Source organism: Colletotrichum lupini, chromosome 8, assembly GCF_023278565.1.
Source record: "Colletotrichum lupini chromosome 8, complete sequence".
In the NCBI taxonomy this organism is placed as follows: Eukaryota; Fungi; Ascomycota; class Sordariomycetes; order Glomerellales; family Glomerellaceae; genus Colletotrichum; species Colletotrichum lupini.
Genome location: NC_064681.1, coordinates 3097020 through 3114131, shown reverse-complemented (window position 1 = coordinate 3114131; position 17112 = coordinate 3097020). Strand labels below are relative to the sequence as shown.

At 52.8% G+C, this 17112-nt stretch overlaps 4 protein-coding genes across 4 annotated transcripts; 3 read left to right on the top strand and 1 right to left on the bottom strand.

The window, feature by feature from the left end:
- Positions 1-500: 500 nt before the first annotated feature.
- CLUP02_15416 (RNA recognition domain-containing protein) lies at positions 501-2523 on the top strand (the record flags this gene model as incomplete). The annotated part of the gene is made up of 7 exons (XM_049294340.1): positions 501-1432; positions 1484-1574; positions 1634-1723; positions 1782-1873; positions 1922-2179; positions 2236-2331; positions 2388-2523. 7 exons carry the CDS (start codon positions 501-503, stop codon positions 2521-2523), a joined length of 1695 nt encoding a protein of 564 aa, XP_049151486.1.
- A 394-nt stretch (positions 2524-2917) lies between these two features.
- Positions 2918-4245, bottom strand: CLUP02_15415 (RIO1 family protein; the record flags this gene model as incomplete). Its single annotated transcript, XM_049294339.1, has 2 exons — positions 2918-4120; positions 4183-4245. The coding sequence occupies 2 exons, from the start codon at positions 4243-4245 to the stop codon at positions 2918-2920; spliced, it is 1266 nt and encodes a 421-aa protein (XP_049151485.1).
- Positions 4246-4427: 182 nt separating this feature from the next.
- CLUP02_15414 (proteasome/cyclosome) lies at positions 4428-7596 on the top strand (the record flags this gene model as incomplete). Its single annotated transcript, XM_049294338.1, has 6 exons — positions 4428-4480; positions 4545-4636; positions 4695-4856; positions 4909-4979; positions 5037-7514; positions 7570-7596. 6 exons carry the CDS (start codon positions 4428-4430, stop codon positions 7594-7596), a joined length of 2883 nt encoding a protein of 960 aa, XP_049151484.1.
- A 2053-nt stretch (positions 7597-9649) lies between these two features.
- CLUP02_15413 (MATE efflux family protein) lies at positions 9650-15487 on the top strand (the record flags this gene model as incomplete). The annotated part of the gene is made up of 16 exons (XM_049294337.1): positions 9650-9731; positions 9934-10128; positions 10191-10462; positions 10526-10713; positions 10843-12382; positions 12468-12796; positions 12929-13012; positions 13076-13134; positions 13209-13383; positions 13448-13571; positions 13708-13882; positions 13935-13987; positions 14016-14274; positions 14369-14620; positions 14711-15166; positions 15255-15487. The coding sequence occupies 16 exons, from the start codon at positions 9650-9652 to the stop codon at positions 15485-15487; spliced, it is 4476 nt and encodes a 1491-aa protein (XP_049151483.1).
- Positions 15488-17112: the final 1625 nt, after the last annotated feature.

Sequence of the window (17112 nt, the reverse complement as noted above, 5' to 3'; positions counted from 1 at the left end):
GTTGACGTTGTTCGAGTCTACGTCTGTGGTTCCAAGCCGCTGTTCAATATCCAGACGACAAAGGCAAGTTTGGGCCTTACCGCCACACTCCACGCAAACCATCCCATGCCCTGCTTGTCTTTGACAGCATCACATTCTTCCCTCTCCAATAGTGTCACCTATTGGCGGTCTGATCATTTGGTTGCATGCACCCAAGTTGGTGGAGGTCATTCCGATCTTGCAGATTTCCTCGCCATTTCCCTCAGCTCTGCCAGCCTGTTCATCACAATTCATTCCTTACGCAAACTTCATTCGCTGACCAGCACACAGTCCCGATTCGCAGTAATCCCGATCCAACTCTTCTTTTCAACCCTTGGAACCCATTGACATCGTTCCTGTAAGTACGATATTGCGTCCTTCCCAAACGCGGACTTCGCGTCCGTTTCCCATCATGGCACTCGCCCCAGTGCCTTGCGACTTCTTTTTGACGCAGGCGAAAGCTTTTGGCACCCTTCTGACTGATGTTCAAGACTTCGGACTTGACTATGTCTTATCAGACTCACACCATGGATCCCAAGCACTCCGTCGCCTATGCTGGGCCCGGCAATCACGCCAGCCAGTTCCCTGAGAACCAGATGCCCAACATGATGGGCAGCGTTGACGCCTTGAATGGTGCCATCGGTCAATTCCAAAACATGACCTTGGGTAACGGCATGTCCCACAACGTTGGCGGTATGGGACAAATGGCGACCGGCCATCCGTACATGATTCCCCAGGACTACATTCTGGCTCCTCATCTGCCTTCTGCTCTGGGTATGGACCACCTCTCTCAGGGTCCGTACGGACCGAGTGGCTACTTGGCTGCGCCTGGGCAATTCAGTCCCTACGTTCCCTACCCCATGATGCCTTTCACCCCCGGTCGCGCTATGAGTGGCAACTCGGCTCTCCAGGACCGCACCAACCGCGGTCGCAACGACGTGCCAGGTCTTGAGAATCGTCGTCACAGTGGTGGTTCTTACACCACCACCGAATCTGCTCCTACGACTCCTTTCTACAGCGGTGCCGGCAAGAATGACAAGGGCCCCCGCGTTGCTGCCCTTGATGGTTCAACCTACACCACGCCTTCTCCCCAGCAGCTTGTTGGCGGCAACATTTTCGTTGAACCTGCTGCCAAGCACGGCGTCATCACGATCCCGGTCGACCGCAACTTGGAAGAGATCCTCAAGCAGGACCCTCCCGTCCCCAAGGCCGTTCCTGCCGTTTTCACCCCTGCCACCCAGATGAAGACCCTGGATCAGAGTTTAGAGAATAGGATCCCGGGCAACCGCAATGTTTACATTCGCGGTCTTCATCCGACTACTGATGATGAGCTCTTGTACCGCTTCGCCTCCCGCTTTGGCGAGGTGGAGACATCCAAAGCCATCATTGACACGTCTACTGGTGCTTGCAAAGGGTATGTTGGTTCGAGTTCCCTTTTCTTTCCTCTTCGCTGATGATCAAGCAGGTTTGGCTTTGCCAAGTTCTTCGACGTCCGCGACTCGGAGATGTGTATCCGGGGCTTCCATCGTCTCGGATACGAGGTCGGCTTTGCTCGTGTATGTTCTGATCTGCAACTACCCACTGTTCAGCCCCCATTGTCTGACCTGTTTTGCAGGAATCTTTCAACTCTCGCCTCAAGGCCGAGGGCGATGAGGGTTCAACCAACCTCTACATCTCCAACCTCCCCAAGAGCCTGACGGAGAATGTGAGTTTGCACTTGACATATTCTGTGATGTTGATTTGCTCAATACTGACACCTCCAGGACCTTGGCGATATCTTCAGAGGTTATCACATCATGTCGTCCAAGATCCTGCGTGACAGCATGGGCAACAGCCGCGGTGTTGGCTTCGCTCGGTAAGCGACTTCCGAGCACTCGTGAATGCCGTATTCTAACTGATCCAGTTTTGAATCCCGCGATGTTTGCGATGCCGTCATTAAGCAGTTCAACGGCATCCCCATCGGCGAGGAGGGCATGGTGATGAACATTCGCTATGCCGACACTGCTGGTCAAAAGGAACTCAAGCGAGTCACTGCTGAGCGCCGCCAGTTCCGTACCAACGAGTACAACATCGGCGCCTACGGTACTCCCTTGGTTGGCATCCAGCCCAATATGTACAATCAGCCGGCCTGGAAACGTGCTCTGCATTCCACACCGAACAGGTGAGCACTCGTCACTCAGGTTATCTCTGATTTCAGCCGCTGACCAAACTCAACAGCTACGCCCCTCGTTCCATGACTGGCGGTCTCGATCGGATGGGCAAGGGGGTCAAGTCTGATGACTACCAGGCGGGCACTGTTCAGGGAAATACCCAGTACGGTGACCATTCTCGCCATTGGAGCATTCTTCTTGACTAACCTGCTTGTTCAGATCACCCGCGGAGACTACCGTTGCCGAGATCTCGTCCGACGACAGTGACGAAGGCGTGACTATCCACGCCGACTCGGCCACGCCCATCATTGTCAGCACCCAGTCGTCCCCGATTTGCAAGAAGGAGAAGAAGTGAATTTGAGTTGTGATGGAATAGGAGCGTCAGCGTATTTTCCGGGTGCATCATTCCTCGTCTTGTTCCGCAGATTTCGGAGTTTCTGCGTTTCAGCACACATGGCAGTATGGTTTTGATCAGGGAACATATTATGCTCTGAGGTAGCTCATACTCTTGATGCGTTCTGTATGAAAGGCGCCAGCTATTAGTTCTTGTACCTTAGTTTTTGGGAGGCAGATCAAAATCGGGACGGCGTACCGCCTTTTTTTGGGCCACAGAATCATGAAGTCGGGAATTATAACATGAAATTTCCAATCACAGAAGATCCATGCTCGCAGTAAATGATTGTGTATCAACAAGCGACAGAAGGATTTATGGAAGTAGTAAAGTGCTTATTATTCGATTCATCAACGGCTCAGGCCTCGTCTGCCACCGTCAACTTTGAGAATTTTTGGGTATCGACTTCATCATCTGCTCTTCCACCTGTCTGCAATTCTTTTCCATCTCCATTTGCCGCTGAGACGCTTGCATTCTCCGCGTCTGGCGCCTCATCGCCTGAGTCTTCCTCCTCTTCGTCGTCTTCCTGGGAGCCGTACTCTTCGTCGTCGTCGTCTTCGCCCACGAACTCGCCCTCCTCGTTCTTGGAAGAGGCCTGTTCCTGAATGGCCTTCTCCAGATCCTTGGCCATCTTCTTTGTGAAGCCAGATGCCGTCAAGGTCGCATCAATTCTTGTGGCACCACCCTTGCCAACCAACTTCTTTGCGTCCTTGTAGAACGGTCCTGGTGTCGTAGGGGTGAACTTGAACCTCTTTTCGAAAAAGCGCTTGATGCAGTTGACATCTCTGTCAAAGTACATTTCTGCGTTCTCATGATCCATCGACACCATTTGGGGGAAGTCAATGACGATGGGTACCAACTTGACGGTCTCCTCATCCCCTTCTTCTGTTGTTGTGACGGATACTTCTTCCTTGATGAGGATATTGAACTCGTTGTAGTCGCCGTGGATAAGCCCATGCTTAGCCAAGCGGAGAAGCAGATCAATCAGCTCAGAATAGAGCAGCGCAGGGTCTGGGACGTTGGATATTTGGCGGAGAGGGAACGAATCGATGAAGGACATAACAATGGTGTGTCGGTTCTGAGCGATAGGTTCGGGCACCGGGAATCCTTCATCTTTCAGTGCCTTCATGAAAGCAAACTCCTTCATTGCGGCGAGCCTGGAAAGATACATCCAGGATCCTGACTGCTTGTTCTTGAGGTAGTCTCGGTTCGATTTGACTGTCCGGAAAGAGATACGACCGAGTCTGTGGATCTTGAGAATGCACTGCACGCCTCTGTCGTCGGCAACCATGACAATGTCGCTCTCCTTGCCAACTCCGACTCTGCTGCCAACGCTGTAGACTTCCTTGCGCGTCGAGTATTGGTGCATCGCGAGATAGTCGAGACCGCCGTAGGTGAGGCGGTATCCATCATACTTGGCTTCCTTGACCTTGGCGATGAGGCCAACCTTGGCGAGATTGGAGATGCAGCGGTGAACTCCGCTTGCGCCGCCACGGAGGCGCGATAATTTCTCGATCAGTGACGTCGGGACCAGCTCGTGGTTCTTGGTGCCTTGTTCAACCTGTAGATCCTGTAAGTGGGCTGCCTGGAGGGGTTATGGAGGGGTAGGGTGAGGGAACGAACTGCTGCGAGGACCTTCCAGTCCTCAGCGGCCAAGTGCCGCAGTGCCTTGGTATCTAAATGCATCTAGAAAGTTGTGCGATCGCAACAATACGTATTTGGAAAAATTGGTCTGGAGTTGAAATTCTTCCCCCAGATCTCAAGGTACTGAATTCGGTGCCCAAGAACCCCTCCATTGGAAAAAAAGCAGCCGGGGTTTGGATGTGCGCTATCGATAAGGTGAATAAGATATGATAAGATAAGCCGGGATGGGGTCATCGACTCCGGCGGTCACGTGGCAGGCTGAACACTCCAAGCCCAGGTGTGTCTGTGCGGCAGGCAGGCCAGGCTCGTACGCAACCGGGGAGCTTCGACTTGTTGCTTAGCTTTACAAAGCTACCATCACCTTCCATCTCCCTCACGAATCACAACCATCCACCACCCTATCCTTCTCTCAACCGCACACCATCGATCCGACGTCCACTCCTTGACGAATTGCACAGACGTACGCGCCGATTCTTGACCAAACTCCCGAGGACCTACCCCACCTATACAGAGTCCACAAACACACGTCAAGATGGCGCAGGACAGCGAGAAGCCTACCGCTGCCGACAAGGGCAAGGGAAAGGCCGTGGAGGAGAGCAAGAAGGAGAAAGCCCAGGTTAACGGCAAGAAGGACGACGAGAAGATTATCGATTGTGAGCGATACGGGTTGTCTTGCGATATTGATGAGGGGCTAACTGTTCGTAGCTGCGGAGGAGCTCAGCGAAGAGGACCAACAGCTGAAGAATGAGCTGGATATGCTCGTCGAGCGCCTCACGGTGCGTTGCGTGATTGAAATGCCAGTAACTTGTGCAAAATGCTAACGTTGGCTCTAGGAATCCGATGCCTCTCTCTACAAGCCGGCCCTCGAGGCCATGAAGAACTTCATCAAGACGTCAACCTCATCAATGACGGCTGTGCCCAAACCGCTGAAGTTCCTGAGACCACACTACGAGACGATGACAAAACTATTCGAGGATTGGCCGACGGGAGAGAACAAGACGTCACTCGCAGATGTTTTGTCAGTGATTGGTATGACGTATTCCGACGAGGACCGACAAGACACTCTCAAGTACCGCCTACTTGCACCGTCATCCGACATTGGATCATGGGGCCACGAGTACACCCGGCATTTGGCTCTGGAGATTGGCGAGGTGTACGGAAAGAGGATAAACGCCGACGAGCCAACAAAGGATCTGGTCGACCTTGCCTTGATTCTCATTCCGCTCTTCTTGCAGAGCAACGCCGAGGCAGATGCTGTGGACTTGATGAGCGAGCTCGAGATCATCGATCAGATCCCCAACCACCTCGACAAAGACACATACGGCCGCGTCTGCCTTTACATGGTCAGTATGGTCAACTTGCTGACTTACCCCGACAACGGGCTCTTCCTCAAGACCGCCCACGACATCTACCTCACATACAAGGAGTACGCCCTGGCAATGACCCTTGCCATTCGCCTTAACGACGTCGAACTCATCAAGGCCGATTTTGAGAAGGCCGAAGATCCCGCATTGAAGAAGCAGCTCGCTTTCCTCATCGCACGGCAACGCATTGTCCTGGATCTTCCCGCAGAGGACGCGGACTCCCAGGCTGTCGTGGAGTGCCTGTCGAATCTTAAGCTGTCCGACCACTTCAAGTCCCTGGGTAAGGAGCTCAACATCCTGGACCCCAAGACTACAGAAGACATCTACAAGAGCCACCTTGAGAGCAGCCGTGTTGCTGGCATGACCAACCTTGATTCAGCTCGCCACAACCTGGCAGCCGCTTTTGTCAACGCCTTTGTAAACGCCGGCTTCGGTAACGACAAGATGATGCTGGTTGAGCAGGACAAGGAAAGCTGGGTATGGAAGACTAAAGGCGACGGCATGATGTCGACTGTGGCCTCTCTGGGTACTCTGTTGCTATGGGATGTTGAGGCTGGTTTGGACAAGATCGACAAGTACACCTATGCCGCGGAGCCCGAGATCTTGGCTGGCTCGATGCTTGCCATTGGTATCATGAACTCCGGAGCGCGTGTTGACTCTGAGCCCGCTTTGGCTCTGTTGGGTGACGAGGACAAGCTGCACCACAAGAACCCTCTTGTCCGAACCGCCAGCATCATGGGCCTGGGTCTCTCCTACGCCGGCTCAAACAACGACTTTACCTTGGAGCTCCTCCTGCCCATCATCACTGATTCTTCCCAGGATATGCAAATTTCCGCCATGGCTGCCCTGGCCTGTGGTCTGATCTTTGTTGGTTCCTCCAACCCCGAAATCAGTGAGGCTATCGTCACAACTCTGCTGGACGATGAACGCAAGAGCCAGCTTACAGACAAGTGGACTCGTTTCCTGGCACTTGGTCTTGGCTTGCTCTTCTTTGGCCGTCAGGAAGAAGTCGACGTCATCCTTGAGACCCTCAAGGCTGTTGACCACCCGATGGCGAAGCCGACGGCCGTGCTGGCTGAGATCTGTGCTTGGGCAGGCACCGGTGCTGTCCTGAAGATCCAGGAGTTGCTCCACATTTGCAACGAGCATATTGAGGATTCAGACGAGAAGAAGGGTGACGAGCTCCTCCAGTCATACGCAGTAATCGGTATCGCACTCGTTGCCATGGGCGAAGATGTGGGCCAGGAGATGGTTCTTCGGCAATTCGGCCATCTGATGCACTACGGCGAGCCCAACATCAGGAGAGCAGTTCCTCTGGCCATGGGTCTGATCAGCCCCAGCAACCCCCAGATGAAGGTCTACGACACGCTCTCCAGATACTCCCACGACAACGACAACGACGTTGCTATCAATGCCATCTTCGCCATGGGTCTCCTGGGTGCGGGTACGAACAACGCCAGACTTGCCCAGCTTCTTAGACAGCTGGCCAGCTTCTACCACCGCGACCAGGAGTCTCTCTTCATGGTGCGCATTGCTCAAGGTCTTTTGCACATGGGCAAGGGTACCATGTCGGTCAACCCCTTCCACACTGACCGCAACGTTCTTTCGCGCGTGTCTACGGGTGGTCTGCTCGCCGTGCTGGTCGCCATGATCGATGCCAAGTCGTTCATCACATCTAACTCACACTACCTGCTCTACTTCCTGGTGACGGCTATGCACCCCCGTTTCTTGGTGACGTTGGACGAGGACCTGAAGCCGTTGAAGGTCAACGTCCGCGTTGGTCAGGCGGTTGATGTTGTCGGCCAAGCGGGTCGGCCCAAGACTATCACCGGCTGGCAAACACAGAGCACGCCGGTTGTTTTGGCGTACGGCGAGCGTGCAGAGCTTGAGGATGAGCAGTACATCAGCTTGAACAGCACACTAGAGGGATTGGTGATCCTCAAGAAGGTACGTTTGAGGATTCGTTATTAATGTGAAGGCGTGCGTTGCTAACTAATTGCAGAACCCCGATTGGGTAGAGGAGAAATAGATGATTTCAGGGTGTTCGGGGGGACCTGGGATCGTAGGTTCAGGCATGGAACTGGGACACGATACACTGTATAGTAATCTTACGTCTGTGAGTGGCATTCGAAATGTCATCAGACAGATGAGATCCCACATCAATAGACGGATCAGCTGCAATGAAGAGGCGTTTTAACGTTTACACATTTTCGAAAAGTGACAATATTCTTGAATGCATATAAATCTTTTGAGATCCCCGGTTAACCGAACGCAAATATGCGAGCCGCAGCCTTGTACGGTTTCGATTTGCACAACCAGGTCAGGCCGAAGCCCGACGGTGCGATGGCCAGCATGCCGGCTATCATCTTTGAACCTGATACGCAAATGAACGTGGTAAAGGAAGTGTGGCATTTTCCAGTCTACTACCAAGGACTTTCTCCATGAGCTCGGAGACGTTCGCATAGCTGAACACTCTTGCAGTATTATGGCTAGGTTTGGGGGCTCGCCATAAAAGGTATTATTCGATTAATGTTCTGCCGTTACTGATTGCTCAGGCGATTCTTGTTATTCCATATAGTATATATACATAGCATCAGTGGACACTCCTACTGATTAAGGGTTACCGTTTCTTCATCACGGTCAACCTCCCGCCCTCGTAATACGCCAAGTTCTTGGAGGACTTTCATAAGCTAACCCGGTTATTATACGCATAACTACCAACAGAGCAAACACAGTGTCCAGGCACATCACCAACGACAAGAGCAACGGCCTGCTAGCTACCTAATATTGAATGATGTCTGCTAGCAAGTGGGCTGCGGCGTCGGTTTGAATCTGATCTCGGTCAGACGAAGGTGTGTGTTCGCAGATGCTGACACAACGACTCCGCTTGCCTCATGCAGCAATTTTTGACGGTGCGAACCAATAGCCTTCGTTTCCCGGGGGAGATCTGAGATTGGGATTTCAACCCAATCCGAGATGCGATGAGATTATCACATAAAGTCATCCATTTCTGGCCCAGCCCAAAGAGGCCACCACTACCCTCTTACGGATAGATGTTGGCAATTAGAGACAAATGTGCATCCAGATGCGCATGCGCATGGGGGATATGTCTTTACTTTACGGATACACCATGGACGAGAGAAAGGTCTTGCTTGTACGTAATGGACGTCACAACGGTTACATGGTGGGATATTGCCTGTAAAGCGATACGGGCACAACGGGGAACTGGACGGGATGGGATAGATAGGGGATGGGTACAAAAGGCTAAACCAGGCTGAGTTGAGCTGACCGCGTTGCCGCGCTGTAACCCTGTCTGATACATATGCGAAAAGACTGGCAGTCTGGCGGAACTTCGGAGAGGAGATGGAGAGAGAGGAGGGGCAAAACTGCTAGCGCTGGTGGAGGCTGGGGGATGGATGGTGGAAGTGGAGGGGATGGGAATGGGAATGGGCCGGGCAGAGAAAACGACGGATGTTCTGGGCTGGGGATGTCGTGAACCAATGCCATAACACTACGGAGTACAGGTGGATATACTGATGGGAAGTTCAAGGGTGGCAGTTACCACTAATAGCACGCGAAAAGAGAATATTAAAGATTGCGAGTCTGCCCTGTGATTCTTTGAGTATGAGTGGGAGGATGCGGCGGAATGTTACACGATGGGATTGCGTGTGTTGATTGTTTGGGGTCCGTTGGTCGGATGTTATTGTTGATGGATAAGATTCCGGGGTCCCGGTCACGACGGCGGAGCCCGGGGAGGCGGCCGACGGGCCCCTTTGCTGGGTTCGGCGGGATGCGTCGCATCTGGGCTCTTCTCTGTCTCGTCTTTCCTTATCAGCTCCGGGATGTAAGTACATTGGATACGGGTAAGTACGGAGTATAGGTACTGAGTGTTGATGACAGAACTAAGGGACAGACTTGGAAGTAGCTCCCACCCGCTGGAAAGGTTCCAAACGGCGGGTAAACTGCCAAAACATAAAAAGTTGGTTAGATCTGCAAAGAGATGGCAAGAAGGATGCGGGATGCCAAGCTTTGAAAAGGCAAGATGCTACGGGATGTAGATTCCCTGGTGTATCATTGGCCGGATGAGTCAGGCGATTGGCAAGCAGCGGTTCGCTTACAACGTGCCCTGGTGGGATGAAAGAAAGCTCTGGGAAGGCACGACTTGTAAGTTGCACCTACCTTACCTCATGCCATATTGGTGCGGCTGCTAGGTACTTGCCTAGTGAGATGGATGGCAAATGACAACGGGAGAGAAAATGTCAGAGCTGCAAGGCAAGTGAAGCTAAGTCTACCTTGCGGAGTACTTGCCTTCGGATATCATTTAGTTACCTTTGGGAAAGTACGTAGTACGGATACAAGTGCAAAGGGCACCGCCACTGCTATGCGAGGCAGTGGATCGCGCAATTACTGGGTGGATATCCAGGCGAATCTAGCCGCTTCGCGCTTCGCGGGCAACAACGGGGAGACCCTGGAAAGCAAGAGCGAGACTGGCTGACTGTGGACTGGGAATTCCTCTATCTCTCTCCCGTCTGTCTTTTCCATCCATGCTTGTTTTCCATGGGTGCGCTATCCGTACTTCGTTACTTCGTACGCGTTCCCTGGCAGTGGCACCGTACTCCGTAGCCCAAGATGGTCTCATTCCCCAGCTTTCGCCTCGGGAAGTGCGCGCAGCCCACCCAGCCAGCTCCAGTCCAGGTCCTCAGCAAAGGGCGCGGGTGACTCTTCCGACTTCCTATCTATGCCTTAAACTAATAACTTCCTCGTCACCCCTCCACCGCCCACGTTCATGCTCTCCTCCTCTTCCGCCTCTTCTGCCTCCTCTCTTCTCGCCGAGCTTTCTCCTATCTGCAAGCTCTTTCTTTTTCCTCTTCAAGAACAACCTACGATCAGGGAAAGTAAACCGAATCGTACGAGACGACCATCCCAACATTGGCATCCGTTCCCGCGTAACAGACTAGATTGGCCCTCGCTTCTCCAATATCTCTTTTGGGGATGCGCAAATCGGACGTTGGAGTTTCGGAGGCACGCCAAAGCAAACCATTGCACACCGACACCGGCCTGAGCAATCCTTCGTCGCATCCGACTGCGCGACGTCGTCTTACCTGAGATTCCCCGTTCGAAGCACCAAGACACGTGCAGATTATTGGTTGGGGTTACCTAGCGGATTGCGCAACTCGCATTGAGAGCAAAGGCGAGAGGACGACGTTATAGTACGGCGGAGAACAAGGTGTTACTGACCTCCGCATCTCTACACCTACACTTGAAAGTCGGTCAGCGACAACTGCGTCATGGGGGACGACCGCAGCATTCCCATCAAGGCGGCTTCTTCGAGCCGCGACTTTGTCGCCCAGCTCAGCTCGTCTTTCATGACGGGAACCCCGCCCGCACAAGAGCTCCTGGCAAGAGATTTGGCAGAATGCTCAGAAGACGAATACGTCGACGAGAATGAGGATGCCATCGGCTCCGACGACGAGGACGTGTCCGCCGAGGGCCCTCTCTTCTACCGCCGCCCGAGCGGTGTCGCATTCGGCACCTCCCGCCCCGTTATGAACCCGCAACCGATATACGCCGCCGAAGAACCACCAGTCCTCACTAGAGTCGAAAAGAAGCAGTCGCGCGATGCCGAGCTGAGTCTGTTGCGTGATAACCATCTTTTGCCTCCCAAACATGCCCGAGAGGAAAACGAGCCATTCTATCGCCGCGCCTACAGACGTCTCTTCAGCACAAAGGTTCCACTCGAGCCTCACGATGAAGAGGCACCCCAGGCCATCATTCGTCGGCCCTCTGAATCAACCCCTCTATTGTCCGGAACTCCAGCGCCAGATGTTGATGGCCATGGGACTCTCAATGAGCAGTGGGAAGCGGCAGTCTCGACGGGCCAACTTCGCACTACTTGGCAGCGCGAAGCCAAGACCATCATTCAGTATGCCAGTCCGCTCATTGTTACCTTTATGCTGCAGTACTCGGTCAATGTTGTTTCCATCTTCGCCGTAGGACACATCGGAAAGATTGAACTTGGCGCCGTGAGCTTGGCAACCATGACAGCGACTATCACCGTCTACGCGCCCTTCCAGGGTCTCGCGACGAGTCTCGATACTCTCTGTGCGCAGGCGTACGGATCCGGGCACCGCCATCTCGTCGGACTGCAATTCCAGCGCATGACATATTTCTTGCTCATGTGCTTTGTCCCGCTGGCCGTGTTGTGGTTCTTCAGTGAGTCGGTGCTGCGGCTCGTCATCCCGGAACCTGAGTCTGCGCGGCTGGCTGGCCAGTATCTGCGCATGTTGATCCTGAGCGGACCGGCCTTCGTCTTCTTCGAGGGTGGGAAGCGGTTTGTGCAGGCGCAGGGTCTGTTTCAGGCCACCACTTGGGTCCTTTTGGTTGCTGCGCCCATCAACATCCTGTTGAACTGGCTGTTTGTCTGGAGGTTGGGATGGGGTTTCATCGGAGCTCCTGCTGCGGTTGTTTGCACCCAGAACCTGCTTCCGCTGCTATTGTTCCTTTACGTGCGCTTCATCGACGGATACCAGTGCTGGGGCGGTTTCAGCAAACGAGCTCTGTCAAATTGGGGCCCGATGCTTCGCTTGGCTTTGCCCGGCATGATTATGATTGAGGCCGAGTACATGGCTTTTGAGATCCTGACTCTGTTCTCGAGCCAGTTCGGTCCGGAATACCTGGCGGCCCAGAGTGTCGTCGTCACGCTGTGTGCTATTACCTACCAGATCCCATTCCCCGTCAGCATCGCGGCGTCCACCCGAATCGCTAACCTCATTGGTGCCGGGTTGGTGGATGCGGCAAAGATTACCGGCGGAGTGGTAAGTTCATTAGCTCCCCCCCCCCCTCCATTACACGCTCCAGGAAAACCTAGTTTCAAAAATCATATTCTGACTGATTCGACAGGCATTCGCAGCAGCTCTGATTGTGGGCGTGTTCAACGTCATCCTCTTTGGCAGCTTGAGATTCCACCTGCCAAGACTGTTTACCAATGATGAAGAGGTCATTGCCATTGTGGCCAACGTGCTTCCGCTGTGTGCGTTGATGCAGGTCTTTGACGGCCTATCCGCGGGAGCACACGGTTTGCTGCGTGGCATTGGCCGCCCTTCCATCGGTGGCTATGCGAACTTGACGGTGTACTACCTCATTGCGATGCCAATCTCATTTGGGACCGCGTTTGGTCTTGATTGGAAGCTCAAGGGTTTGTGGCTGGGCGTCACGATTGGACTTGCCTTGTAAGTGCCCCGTTCTTATTTGGTTTTCTACTCCATCTCTTTCCTCAGACTTCTCGATTCTCCGGGCATGGGATGAGAGACGCGCAAAGTGCGTATGAGAGGAATTTGGCTGATTTATGTATCTTGTCATAGGGTCGCTATTATCGAGTATTCGTTTGTATACTTCACGGACTGGCACAAGGCGGCCAAAGAGGCGGAGTCGAGAAACCAGGCCGAGTGAAACGTCTTTGGCCAAGAGTTCGGTCACGACTTTTTTACGTATACCCCGAAATCGGTCAGCGGGGTCATGATAGTTGTTTGGCTACAAATTGGTGATTTAATGATTGACTGTCGAAGATGTACGTCTGGATATATCAGATATATCCTGATTCACATCTAGTAGGCCTTGAATTTCTGGCTTGGTCATGATTAGCTAGCAAGCGAGCGAGCATCGCAAAGCACAGCATAACTTTGGAAGTAATTGACGGGAGCGGGAGAAGAAGAGAAGAATGGTTCACAGATGATACGAATGCGGGCTCGGCCGTTGCAATGCCAATGTCAAAGTGTCTGCGTTGCCCTCGCTCGATGAGACCAAGTCAGGTAAGCTGGTGCATCCTTTCGTTCCATAACCTCTGGTAGCATGGCGTGTGATCCTGTGACGTCTGTGGGAAGTGTCCGCTCAGATACTGACGGACGTCTGTGGTGGTTCGCGACCTGTCAGAACAACGTAGGGCAAGGCAGAGAAGCGGCTTGCAAGAGTCTAAGCCGGAAACTTCCCAACGAGTTCTTTCTAGCGGTACGAAAACGCATCAGGTCCAACTAGAGCAGAGATGTACCTGGATAATTTCCCGTTATATAATGAGGCTGATAAATCTTTCTTTTCCAAGAAGCCCTGAAAGGTGGAATAAGAAGCCCGTTTCTCTCCGTTAAAGTTTCCGGGCCTCCAAGTGAAACTTTTGAGTTATGGTGCCAGTGCGGAAGCTCTCTCCAACTCAGGGACCGTCCTGCGGCCTGGGCAGCGCAGAGAACCACACCTCCAAAAAGGCAAGCTAAGCCAACAAGACAGGGATGCGGGAGATTGGCAAATTGGGGCCACGGCGAAAACCAGTGACAAACATCAATAGTCAGCTCTGTGAGTGCGAATTGGAACCGATTTCAGGTGGCCCGCCTGCTCACTCTGCCACCGGGGGAACGAATGGCGGGTGCAGGGGTGTGAGGGGCACTGATCATTTTCGAACAGTTTCCCGCCTGGGAGGATTGGAGGGGGAAGGGGAAGAAGAAGGTCAGAAGGGGAGACCCCTCCTTTTCTGCGAATCGCTACATTGGTACCAATTTCTCGTTCTTGCGCAACCTCTATCTTTTCCACTCTCGCACATTCGCAACTTCGGACGGGGGAAGTTCCGAACAAACCTACTCTTTTGCTCTCTCACACAATTGCCTATCGGTCTTTGCGCAACTTTATAAGAAGAGCAGTAAGCCTCTCCAGCTCCCGCCCCTTTGTGCGCATGCGCAAAAGCTATCTTTGTAGCTATAGCTAGCTGTACAGAAAAAAAAGTTTCGAAATTGGAAAGCTGATACAACACGCGACAATAGACGGGGTACACAACGAGACTTCCTCTTCCACGGGCAAACACGAAAAAATAAAGATGTCTACTACCACGACGACCACGACGACGGCCAACGAGGGCATCACGGCCGAGTCGATTCTGCGCCTGTTCCCCGACATCGACACGAGCACCGAGGCCCTTTCCGGTCACGATGCCGAGCAGATTCGGCTCATGGACGAGGTGTGCATTGTGTTGGACGAGAACGACAAGCCTATTGGCAATGCGAGCAAGAAGGCCTGTGAGTAGTTTCTCCTGTCCTCCTGGGCCGTCTGCCGGTTCCGCGTTGTGTATAAACCCTCTCCCTCGAGTTGGTTGTTGCGGTGACTAGCCAAGCGCTGCCACCTAGTGACAAGGACAGAACGAGAGCGCGCGAGAGGAAGCAATAGAAGGGGGAACTACAAGACAACACAGTCAACTGACACTGAACTCCCCAAAACAACAGGCCATCTCATGACCAACATCGACAAGGGCCTCCTCCACCGCGCCTTCTCCGTCTTCCTCTTCGATCCGGAAACCAACCGCCTGCTCCTGCAGCAGCGCGCCACGGAAAAGATCACCTTCCCCGACATGTGGACCAACACGTGCTGCTCCCACCCGCTGGGCATCCCCGGCGAGACGGGCGCGAACCTCGAGGATTCGATCGCGGGCGTCAAGCGCGCCGCGCAGAGGAAGCTGGAGCACGAGCTCGGTATCGACCCGAAGCAGGTGCCCTTTGATGACTTCCACTTTTTGACGAGGATTCATTACAAGGCGCCTAGCGATGGCAAGTGGGGAGAGCACGAGAGTATGTTTTACGCTTCTTTTCCATTCCCTTTCTCATAGGAAGTTTGGGTAAAGAAGACAATGTACAACCTTTGCTAACTCGGTCACAGTCGACTACATTCTCTTCATCAAGGCCAAGGTCGACCTCAAGCCCAACGAGAACGAGGTCCGCGCGACGCAGTACGTCAGCGCCGACGAGCTCAAGAAGCTGTTTGAGGACCCCCAGCTCAAGTTCACCCCCTGGTTCAAGCTCATTTGCAACTCGATGCTGTTCCAGTGGTGGGAGAGCCTCGACTCTGGGCTGGAGAAGTACACCAACGAGCAGGAGATTCGTCGCATGTAAATGAGAACGGATGACTGATTTTCTGATGGCAAAGAGACCTGGCAACGTGGAAGGACCCCAATGGTCCGTCATGAGAGAGCATTAGACGTGGAGTTTTGTCTCGTCGTTGCAGTTTTTCTTCTCTGTCTCCCTCTCCCTATCTCTTGCATGTGGCGGTAAAAAACAAAACAGACACTGTTGAAGTGTTCCCTGCCCTTCTTTATTTTCCGAATTTTCGTAATCCTAGATATCCCCCCTTTTTCATCATATGAATACGACTTGGGGCGTTGGCTGCTGGCCACGTTGAATTGAAAAACTTTGTTCTAATGGAAAATGTGGCCTGGTGATCGATGACAGCGGAGGGGATTTCAAGTTATGCTTGTTGATGAGAACGGGTTGGCAGAGATTTCTACTTCGTCCCTTCTCGTGGAACACCAAGACCGGTGGTAGGGGAGTCGTTAGGAGCAACGCGGAGTCCTCTGGGCTTAGGGAGTCTTGTCTCGGGATGGCTGTTTGTTTTGAGCATGCAGCTGGAGGGAGGCTACCTTACTAAGAGGGGCCTTTTAGATTCTTATTTGATGCTCAGTGATGGATGCCGGAGGAGCTTTTCCCTACAACGGGAGCGTAGTACGCTATTCATACGTTGGAGTTGCTGAATGAGGCTGTTGTGGATGAGTATGGGGAAGCTTTAGTTTCGTTCATCTTCGGGTTAGTGCTCCATGAGAATGGGGAAAAGCTTCCGCAATGCTTTGATATCTGCGAGATAGCAGAGAAGGTTGATACGTCTGAAGATTAGCATCGTATTGTAGTTGAGGATTTGGGAATCAATTGCAATTCAGACTTCCGTATCGCTGGATACTCGAAAAGCTTGAAGAAGACCCTCACAGCGGGACTTCCCAATTACTCTATCAATGCCGCGAGTACATAACCTACATCACGTTTCTACTGATGGGTTTTGATGGTCTTTGCTCATAATCCGGAGGAATCCGGAAAACGAGGAGCATAGATGATCTGCTTTGGCTTGTCACCAGATGTTTCGTATGCAGGGAGTCAGTCGCGATGGAATCGACCCATTCCAGAGCGGTGAGCTACTTTCTTGGCCTACTCGAACGGTTTCCTTTGTCTTTCAAACCTCTCTAATAATCTCAATGACCTGAGATCAAATAAGAGGAACAGCTACGGTATACAAGGGCCAGGATGTTTCAAGTAGCCCGATTCTCAAGACGAGAACACTTGATAAGTCCATGGTTCCTGTCTTGGATGCGCACTTACCTTGCGCCTCTTACGCCAGGTGATTATTGTCTGAGTTGTGCTTCCGGGTATAACCAGAACGTCCGCCAGTGGCCCTGGACGCACATGTTAGACGTGCTACTCGCTTGGAAGGAGGCAGGAGCTTCCTCTTCGGACGTTATTATCGTAGTTGTCATAGCTACAGGGCCAAGCAACGCAATATTAGGTTGGGGGTCTTGGTACAGAGGCTAGACACTGCTCGGGTGAGCTTCGCCATCGCTGATTTGAGGTTCGACAAGTATAAGTAAACATTATAATATCATACTGAGCGATTGGGGCTTATCGTGAACAGACTGGAAAGGTGAGTATTGACGACCTTGAAATAGACCTCAGTGAAGACATTGCCGTTGTCAACA